Source organism: Lipotes vexillifer, unplaced genomic scaffold (assembly GCF_000442215.2).
Source record: "Lipotes vexillifer unplaced genomic scaffold, Lipotes_vexillifer_v1.1 scaffold903, whole genome shotgun sequence".
Taxonomy (NCBI): Eukaryota; Metazoa; Chordata; class Mammalia; order Artiodactyla; family Lipotidae; genus Lipotes; species Lipotes vexillifer.
The window spans coordinates 2255808-2266702 of NW_006791919.1; the positions used below are offsets into that span (position 1 = coordinate 2255808).

A 10895-nucleotide genomic window follows, 5' to 3' on the forward strand; every position below is an offset into this window, starting at 1 on the left:
AATAACATACAATGCAGTGTTTTCTTTTAATTCCTTTTGTTGTCTAACTTAAATTCTCTTTTAAGAGCCAGGAATCTATAAAAATGCTACATGACTTCTAGTTAAACATGTTAGATGCCATATATGCTCCCTCCTGAAACCCCACTAAAATTGTAGTAAAGGAATAAGAAAGGCAGGAATCAACAAAGAGAAGTAGAACAGAAAAGGAGACAGTGGCAGGCATGAGATGTCAGGATTTTGGAAGCTTGAAAGTGGAATGATGAGGGCAACTACTTTAGACCTGAGAACACTGAACTCAGTGGGAGAAGCCAATAAGAAGTAAGCCAGTTCTTTCTGTAGACTCTTTGTAGGGTACCAGCTCCCTTTGACAGACCTTGCTGGCTAAGGGCAGGAATAGGTGAGGTGCTCTACTGAAAAGAGGCAGAACATATTAAATGGGAAGAATTTTGGCCTCTTTTCCTAGTTGGTTTCCAGAACTCTTACGTACCATCTATCTAAGTTTGGGCAGCCATAACAAAAGTACCGTAGACTTGGTGGCTTAAACAGCAGAAATTTCTCGCAGTTCTGGAGGCTGGAAGGTCCAAGATCAAGGTGCCAGCCTATTAGGTTCCTGGTGAGGAACTTCGTGTTTTGCAGATGAATGCCTTCCTGCTGTGTCCTCACATAGCAGAGAGAGAAAGTGAGCTCTCTCAGATCTCTGCTTATAAGGGTGCTAATCCCATCCTGAGGGCTCCATCCTTTTGACTTAATTACCTCTCAAAGGCCTCACCCCCAGATACTATCACATTGGGATTAAGATTTCAACATGAATTTTGTGGGGGCACAAACATTTAGTCAGTAGCACCATCCTACTCCCAAGCAGTTCATTAGAAGCAAAAGAAAACCTGTAGCTATTGACATTCAAGCACCCCTCTATGAAAAAAAACATCCAGGCCTGATCATCTCATAGTGCATCAGACAATTGATAGTCCCATAACTGCAATTGACATTACACACAAAGCTTCCTAATTTTAGTGCTTCACATAGAATAACAAGGATTGCCAGGCATTAAAAACTGGAGATTGGCTAAAATAAAAAAATGTACTTGAAGGAAGTAGGCAATGCAAGGAGAAGAAGGAGCCCTAACAATTATAGGTTTGGTTGTTTTTTTTAATCTTCAGATAAGAGGAAAATATTTCATCTGTGAAATAAGAACAGATGTTATGAAGAGAAATAAAAAGAAATTTAAAATGTGACAGCGAAATGGGGGAAACCTCACAACAGATTAGATTACAATTGATGGATGAGGAAGACTCTAAGAGGATAATAAGATGGAAAATGGAGAGAAAAGAAAACTTGGTATTATTCCAGGAGGTCCAAACCTGTTAGGAATTTGTAACAGAGGAGAGGAAGTATTTAGAGAAATGGTACCCCCCCCCCCGCCACCAAATTACCCAGAACAGAAGAACATGAGTACAGATTCATGGGCCCTGAATAGTTAGTGTATGAATATGAATACAGAGCATGTGAGCATTTCATCAGATTTTGTCAAAGCATCTGACAGTCTCTTACGTTGTCAAATTGGGTAAACGTGGGATGGATTATAGCGTGTGGGGGGTTGAAGCGCCTTCCCAAGGAGTTCTGTTAAATGTTTGGGTATTAGGCTGTAAGTGAAGCCGTCTTGGCCTTCTCTTAGTCAGTGTTTTCCTCCGTGATTTGGATGAGAATGTTGATGGTGTTTTGATCAGACTGATTTGAAACTAAGAAACTAAGTTAAATTAGGTAAACATGTTTGTGGGAAAAAAAAAAAACAACCAAGTTCAGAGTGATCTGTTTAATAGTAAAAATGTGAAATTTGATAGATGTGTGGGGAAACCCTCCATGTGTTTTCCTTTCCTTCTCACTACTACCACATTCACAACACTCCTGACTCCAGACGTGTTGGTTTTCCACACATCAGGCAATTCTCCACGACACAAGCTGGGTGTCTTATGATTCCTTTCAATGCTGCCATTGTCTACCTGAGGTTCGCATCAGATCCCACAACTTAACGGGCCCAGTCCCACAAGTTGGACCCTACTTTACACACCAGTCACAAATCCCAGGTTGTCACCTGTACTTCTTACAGACTAGTAATAAATTGGGGTTCTCATGACCCCCTCCTTGGGTTTGATAATTTGCTAGAATGACTCACAGATCTCAGGGAAACACTTAATATTTATTGGTTTATTATGAAGGATATGAATGCACAGCTTGATGAAGAGATACATAGGGTGAGGCCCAGAGGGGCCTCAAGCCCAGGAGCTTCTGTCCCCATGAAGTTGGAGTGAACCACTCACTCTCCCTGCATGTTCATCAACCTAGAAACTCTCCAAACCCCATCCTTTGGAGTTTTTATGACAGCTTCATTATGTAGGCATGATTGATTAAATCATTGACATTGGTGATCGAACTCAATCTCCAGCCCTTTTCCCCTCACTGGAGGTGGAGATGGGGGAGGTGTGGGATTAGATAGTGGAGTATGGCACTGCAACTTCCCTTGGTTGGTTCCCCTGGCAACCAGCCCCCATCCTTAGGGCTTTCCTATAGTCACCTCAGTAACATAAACAAAGGTGTGATTGAAAGGGGCTTGTTGTGAATAACAAAATACAGCCATTTCACCTTTATTTCAGGAACCAAAGACAAAAGACCATATATTATAACAAAAGGTGATCTACTTAGGGATTTTCATGGGTTTTGGGGAGCTGTGAGCCTGGAACAAAAGGCCAAATATATGGACAAAGACCAAATACATATTTTTTATTTTAAATCACAGTATCACAATAGAGATAATTGTATTTCAGTCCAGGGTACCAAATTCATAAGTACAGGATGGGAGAAATGTAGCCTACAATGGCACCAGTTTTAAAAAAAGTTTTAACTGCCCAGTGTAAATCACAGCATAATAGGACTGCCCCAAAACTAACCTAGAGTTAGTCCTGTTATTTAGAGCATTGTATCCAAAACAAGGGTATGCGGAACCTTGTTGTACTTTGCTATGATTCAGCCACATCTGCAGCTAAGGTACATGTACCACACTTTAAGAATGACCTTGATAAACTGGAATTTGTACATAAGAAGGACCTGGATTGTGAAGGGACTCAAAACTGCACTGTGTGAGAAAAGATTAACTCAAGGGGGATTAACTAGAACTATAAACACGAGAGGGCTGATTTTTGGTTCAAAAAAAATTTTTTTTTAATCCTAATTATAGTTGTTCAAGCACTTATGAGTTCTTTTCTGAGGTAGTGTTTTTTTTCCCCTGGAGGTCAGTGCTGTGGGGATATCGGGGATGTGGTGGGGATATCGGGGATGTAGGGATTTCTATATCAGACAGAAATTGAGGCAGGATGACTCAGGTCATCCTGATGACTTCTCAGGTCCCTTGAAATCCTTAAATTCATTGACACACTTTAATGATAACATAATAATATATAATGGCATACAAATAAAAATACAAGAACATTTTTTGCTGTTGATAGTTTTAAGAGCTAGTCTGGAATAATACATAGTGTCTGAATTTTGAACATATGGTAGTAGTTATTTATGAGACTGGATGTAATTTGAGTGAAAGTTGCAATCTGCCACAAAATATATCATTAAATATGGTGAAAATTTTAAGAATTTTTAAGATTTGAGTTGCATCAAATTAATTAAAGATTTTTATTTTCAAACAGTCCAAGATTGATCAAGACAAGTCTTTTATACTTGAGGAACACATGGACAAAATAAACAGGTACTTAAAGAGAGGTGTCAATTATATCTGTTCCTTTGGAAAGACTATATTAAATTGAATTTACTACTAACGCTGTAATTGTGCTGTGTTTGATAATGCACCAAATTCTGAGATCAGATAACACAGTGTTTTTTTTAGTTACCTTTGAAAGTAGCTTCCTGCCTACTCCTTCAGGGGGAAATAAACTCATTAAATTTAAGTAATCTATCATGCTGATTCATTTTAGTGCAAAACATTTCTTTAATGGGGAAGAGAGTATAGAAAATAACAATTGAATTAACTTATCTTTTATCATTGTAAAGTCATCTTCTCTGAAGGTCTTATCAAGCTGATCAGCAAAAGGTTTTGTGCAATGATTTGAGAGACTGACAGACTGACTTAAACACAAGAGGAGGAAAACTGTTGGAAAATAAGGCAACTATCATTACGTTTTAGAAGCATCAGTTTTTGACAGTTAAGACATCATTTACTTATTATGATAGATGCAAGAAAGCAGAAGAGAAAATGTAGGCTTTATTTCCCATTAGTGAAGGTAGACTGCAAATACCCAGAGAAACAATGTTCTATTTCATCATCCTGTAATATAGGTTGGAAATTTTTTCATTCTTGAAATAGGGTTTAGGGGAAGCCTGTGTTTAGACCCATTGCTATCATGGAAAGAAGAAATCACTTACACATTGTTGAAATCTTATGTTTCCCTTTTTTTCATAGTTGGTTCTCAGCCAATACTGTGGAAGAGATTATTGAAAATTTACAGCAAGATGGTTCATCTTTTGCCCTAGAGCAGTTGAAGGTAATGTATAGATTGTTTCCACCATGAGAGTGAATTCTTGTGATAGGGAAGCCTCTGAGGGGTGTCAGAGCTCCGTGATGGTGACATAGCCCACTGCACAGTTTTTTTTCTGAACTCAGTTGCGCTCCAGAAAGTAGTTCCACAAAACCTTTACCTAAACCCAAATGCCTTGTCTACCTGCTGGATATTGATAACAAAGCTAAGCTGTTTTTAGGTCTTTTTGACTATAAGAGAGAATGACTTCATAAGCATGCTTCATCTCCAGTAGTCCTCCTTGTCTTGAGGGAGAAATGTTCAGGGGTGTTTTTATTAGAAGGGTTGGATCAATGGAGAACAGTCACCTTATATTATATTGCAGTTGTGACATTAGTCTGTAAGTTCTATTTAATGTGCAACACATCAGTATATGGTCTTTTTAGCAGTAGGTTTAATAAGAAAGTGATCCTTTCTAAACTAACAAGAGGCTCCATCTTGGCCATAGCCAAGTCCTAAGCAGTGTTTCTCAGTGTTAGGTACACTTTGATCTTTCTTCAACATGACTCAACTGGTAACAGCAGAAGAAAAGCTCTTTTTGTGTAAATGAGTGCATATTGGATACTGACATTCATGGAACTATCATGTGACTGTGAAACTTGGGGTACTTTAGACTTCTAGACAAAGGAAAGAAATGTATGTTTCCTTTTACTAGAAAGAAAAGGTGGTTTCTCTTCATCTGGTAGTATTTTTCAATTTACAGGTATAGTTATAGCATTTCAGTTGTCACGTAACTTACTGACAAAAAATTTAAATTAAATCTTACCTGTGAAGATGAAAACATTTCCTCATTCTTAAGGGAATATTAATTTGTCTCTTAGGATCTTATTTAGTATTGGAATTCTATTAACTTTCAAGGATAGGCATAAATTAGAGTAAGTAGACCAGCCATATATTTCCCTAACTCACAAAAGTAATGTTACTGTTAACAGCTTTCAGGAATGTTTGCATAAATGTAGATAACCATTTTATATTTCAAGGATTCTGACTTGAAAGTTGGTTCTCTTGTTTTCAGAGCAATATAGGAACCAGCATTCCTGTTTGTTTGTTTGTTTTTTCAGCAATAGGGTTAAGTATGTACTTAGCAATTTCATTTGAAAATAGTCATGCAGCACATTACCTCATAGGCTATATATTGAATACTATAAAAGCAGTACAGATAAGCAACTAACCATATTATTTTAAAACCACTGGCCTACCCCAAAACTGAGGGATAGGACTCAGATGGTCTTCCAGTTTTCCTCCCATTTCTCTGGCGATATGTTTATTCGGCATTCAGAAGAGGGTACTTGGCAAGCCACCCATCACAGCTGGAATCAGCATAAGCACCCTCACTGGAAGGACCGATTTTCATTTTTATTCAGTTGACCTGCTCTGTTGAATGAATGTGGCTCCACAGTATTAGTATCTGCTGGGAGTAACATGATGTGGGTATCAGAAATTCCCACTGAGGCTTCCCTGACAGAGACTTAGAAATAGGGCTTCTTTTAATTATGTCAGCCAGAAACACACACCAAGAAACAACCCTGAAGGAGAAGACAGTTGTTAGTGCTTCAGTGACAGGTTTGCAGATCACGTGTTTGAACAACTTTTAAAGAAGATTCTAACACTTGTGTCAGTAAACCTCAAGGATTGCTCCTGACCCTGTGGACTCTTCAGGGATTCCTATCTTCCTTCTGCAGGTCTCAATGATCTAGTCTGTATTGATGTTTGAAGTTGTAACCATCTACTCCATGTCTTAGGGGTTCCTTTCTCTCTAGGATTGTCCATCGGGAAGGACCTAATCTTTTCAACATACTTGCTTATCATTAAATAAAAACATACAGTTTTTCTTTAATCCTTTCTTTAGATTTTTAAATGCCAGTCACTATAGGATAACATACGGGCTAAAAAAACTGACAAATATGGGGAAGTTGGTAAAGAAGTTCCATCTTTACAACTGATGGAATTTTCGTAGTACCTTATTTTATGGCTTCTAATGTCCTTTCTTAAATTTTCCTCCTAAGTTCCAATACACTTTTTTTTTCGTTTTTTAAATAATGCTGTGGGTTGGAATTAATCAAATCTCCTTTTAATCACTCTTTTGGTGTAGGTTGTTCATGGTGCCAAGCAATCCATGTAAACTAATGGGCTATTTAAATGCCCTGATGAGTAGTTTATATTAGAGAAACCTTAACCAAAGACTCCCATTGCGGTATTCTCGTGTGTGTGCGCGCGTGTGTGTGTGTGTGTGTGTGTTTAGTTGTGGTCAAATACATGTAACGTAAAACTTAACATCTGAACCATTTTAAAGTGTATAGTTCAGTATTGTTAAGTATATTCACGTTGTTGTGCAATCAATCTCCAGAATATTTTCAACTTGCATAACTGAAACTTTATACCCATTAAACAGTAACTCCCCATTTCCTTCTCCCAGTCTCTGGCAACCACCATTCTGCTTTCCTTTTCTGTGGATTTGACTACAATGGACAGCTTGCATAGGTGGATCATACAGCATTTTTCCTATTGTGACTAGCTTATTTCACTTAACCATGACGTTTCAGGTTTCACCCATGTTGTAGCGGGTACCAGAATTTCATTTTTTTTTAAGGCTCAATAATATTCCATTGTATGTTTATGCCACATTTTATCCATCCATCTGTTGATGGGCATTTGGGTTGCTTCTACCTTTTAGGTCTTGTTAATATCGCTGCTATGAACATGGGTTTACAAATATCTGCTTTTAATTCTTTGAATACATACTCAGAAGTGGAATTGCTACATCACATGGTAATTCTATTTTTAATGTGTTGAGGACTTCCACACTCTTTTCCATAGCAGATGCACCGTTTTATGTTCCCACTGACAGCAGTGCACAGAGGTTCCAGTTTTTCTGCATCCTTGCCAACACTTGTTATTTTCTGTCTTTAAAAAAAAAAATAGCCATCCTAATGGCTGGGGGGTGATAGCTCATTGTGGGTTTTTTTTGTTTTTGTTTTTCGGCCACTCCACGCGGCTTGCAGGATCTTAGTTCCCTTACCAGAGATTGAACCCGTGCCCTTGGCAGTGAAAGCGTGGAGTCCTAACCACTGGACCACCAGGGAATTCCCTCATTGTGGTTTTAATTTTCATTTCCCTAATGGTTGGTGATATTAAACACCTTTGCATATGCTGATTGGCCATTTATATTTTCTTTGGAGATATGTTTAAGTTCTTTGCTCATTTTTTAACTGAGTTTTTTGTTGTTGTTGTTGTTGACTTGTAGGAAGTGCTCTCCTGATTCAATCTCCCTTTTCTGGTAATGAGACTAGCAAGCTTGCCAAAGTACAGAAGGTTCTTCAGGGCCAATGAGAGAAGTATTTCTTTTCCAGAATTACAAGTGATGTCAGTAATCAAAGGGAATCATGGTTAGAAGCGGTTGAGACGACCTCCCTTGCCTCAACTCTCAGCAAGGATACTAATCCAAGGAAGGAATTTAAATGGGTCACCAGTCCTTAGGAGGGCTGGGGAATGAAGTCCATGGCCCAGAGAGGCAGAGAAACAAGAGCAGAGAGGAGTGAGTTAAATTAGTGTCCAGGAAGGTGGTCCTGAGCAAATGGCCAGGGAAACCAGTGCTGCTTTTGACTTGTCTTTTAGGCGTTTTCTTGTTACTGATGTAGGATATCCTGCTGTGTTAAAGGCTTAGAGAGAGGGTGTATACTTTGCTTTTCCAGTACTAGAAAACTCTTATTAGATTTTTTGGGATTTCTTCTTTCTAATCACTGATGTGAGATTTATGTATTTTTTTATTTTAAAATGCTCATTTCATGAAGGGTAAATGAAACTCAGTTTTTACTTGAAGAAGTTAACATACAAGACTATGACAGGCCTCTATAAAGAATTCATGCACTGAAAAATTGCAGGAAAAATAGGAAAACTAAGAAAGATAACCAGGGCACAGATTTTAAGAAAGAGGAGAAGCAAAGCACTAAAACGAGAAATTAAACTTAAAAGATTACTAATCTTTCTGTAAGCTTTGAGAATTACCTGTATACTGTACTATTTAAAGATAAAGTGACCGATATTCAAGAAAATTGCTACAGGAATTGTTCTGCTGTAAACAACTAGAAAACTGGACAAAACGTATGAAACAAGTATTTGTAGACATTGGACAATGTAGGCAGCACATGTGATTCCTGAGAGAAGGGAAACAAACGAGAGAGCCCTAAGATTGACTCAGCTTTCTTCCTGCAGCAGTTTCCAGAATATTGATCTGTACGTGTTATGGGTAAAACTCCACAAGAGCAGGGAAAGAGTCACAGGAAAATGGTTACATCTTCTCTTCAAGAGATGCAAGCACCATGGTCTGATTCTCCCCTTCAGCTCTGTGTGTTCATATTCCCATCAGCCAGAAGATTTACATTTTAGTAGTGGGCGTAAATTAATACTAGAGTAATACTTGCTCTGAACTCCCAAGGTAATTCAGTGGGGAAAAGATAGTCTTTTCAACAAATGGTTCTGGAACAATTGGATATCCATATGCAAGGAAAAAAAAAAAGTTATTGACTCTTACCTTGCCCTTGTAGGAGAGGAAAAAATTCTCTATCCTCTTAGGTTCTCTGGCTGGGCCTAAGAATCAAACTGACATAGATTAACAGGAGAAGAGTACACAAATTTTATTAAATTTTTACATGTACATACATGGCTGTCTGTGCAAGAGAATGAAAACCTGAGGAATGACCAGAGCAGGAAGCTTGTATACCTTTTAGACAAAGAAACAGTAAATTTGTTAAGAATTGACAAGGCAAATAACTTTTGGCTAGGAGTAGTAAATGGTGAAGAAATAACTAGGAAGATAAGGGTTAATTTAAGAAGGTTCGTTTGTACAGATTTCTTGGCCCCAAATTCCCTATCTCTGGTGATGAGAATGGCTTCCTTCCTCCTGGCACAGGGAGGGTACCTTTCACATGGGGGTTGTATCTCCTGCTTTCAGGAGGAAAAGGAGGGTCAGAGTGCCCTTCTTACACCTATTGTTTCCCAGGTGCCTTTGGCGTTATATTGGGGTGACATGCTTTGAGTTCCTTCACACTATATGCAATTCAAAATGTATTATGAACTTAAATGTAAGCACTAAAACTATACCACTCTAAAGGAAAACATAGGAGAAAATCTTGGTGACCTTGGGCTAGCTAAGATTTTCTTTTTAATGCAAAAAGCTGGAACTGCAGAAGAAAAAAATTGATAAATCTTTATTATAATTGAACACTTTTCCTCTTTGAAAGACACTATCAGAAAAATGAGGAAGCAACAGATTGGGAGAAAGTATTTGTAAAACATGTATCTGATAACAAGACTTTAATCCACCACATATACAATATAAGGATGGAAACAGCACAACTAAAAATGGGAAATCTAGACATGTCACCGAAGAAGATACATGAATGGCCAGGAAGCACATGAAAAAATGCTCAAGATCTTTAATCTTTAGGAAAAGGCAAATTAAAACCACAGTGAGATGTTGCTGTGCATCCATTAGAGTGGCTGAGATTTAAAAGGTTGACAGTACCAACACCAAATGTTGGTAAAGATGTGTAGCACTTACAACTTGCATATTGCTGGCAGGAAAGCAGTTTGGCAGTTTCTTATAAAGTTAAATGTACACTTACTGTAAGATCCAACAATCCCACTTCTAGGAATTTACCCAAGAAAAATGTAAACTTTTGTCCACACAGGTGCTTGTACTCACATGTCCATAGTAACTTTATAATAGCCCCAAACTGGAAACAATCCGATCCCTATTAAGTATTGAATGAGTAAACAGATTGTGATATATTCATACAGTAGAATATTATACTCAGCTATAAGAAGGGATGAGCTGATATATTAAACAGCTTGGATGAATCTCAGAAGCATTATGCCAAGTGAAAGAAGGCAGACACAAGGACTACCTACTGTGTGATTTTATTTTTATGAAATTCTGGAAAAGGCAAAACTGTAGGCCCAGAAAACAAATCAGCTGCCCAGGGATAGAACTGAGGGAAGTAGAACTCTTTGGGGTGGTGGAAATGTTCTATATCTTGATTGTGGGGTAGTTGTACAACTGTATACATCTATCAAAATTTATGGACCTATGCACTTAAAATGAGTGAATTTTATCATATGTAAATTACATCTCAGTAAAGCTAATTATTTAAAAAATAAAGTGATATGCCAAATTATGTTTAAAAAACAGTTTGACCTGTAGAAGTGGGCATTATATTTGCTGAAGGTAAATATATTTACACTGTGCAGTTAATTGCTATTAATAAGAGTAACTGAATGGCAGTGTTGATGGATGCATTGTTCCTTTGGGAAAGA

The 10895-nt window shown here is 37.9% G+C and overlaps 1 protein-coding gene across 2 annotated transcripts in view; it reads left to right on the top strand.

The window, feature by feature from the left end:
• The window catches only part of HIBCH (3-hydroxyisobutyryl-CoA hydrolase), a 91073-nt gene that overhangs the window by 64559 nt on the left and 15619 nt on the right, over positions 1–10895 (top strand). For both annotated transcript variants that reach the window (XM_007464970.1, XM_007464971.1), the window contains exons 10-11: positions 3696–3754; positions 4466–4547. In XM_007464970.1, the coding sequence (XP_007465032.1) occupies positions 3696–3754; positions 4466–4547 (141 nt within the window). The remainder of the gene's footprint in view (positions 1–3695; positions 3755–4465; positions 4548–10895) is intronic.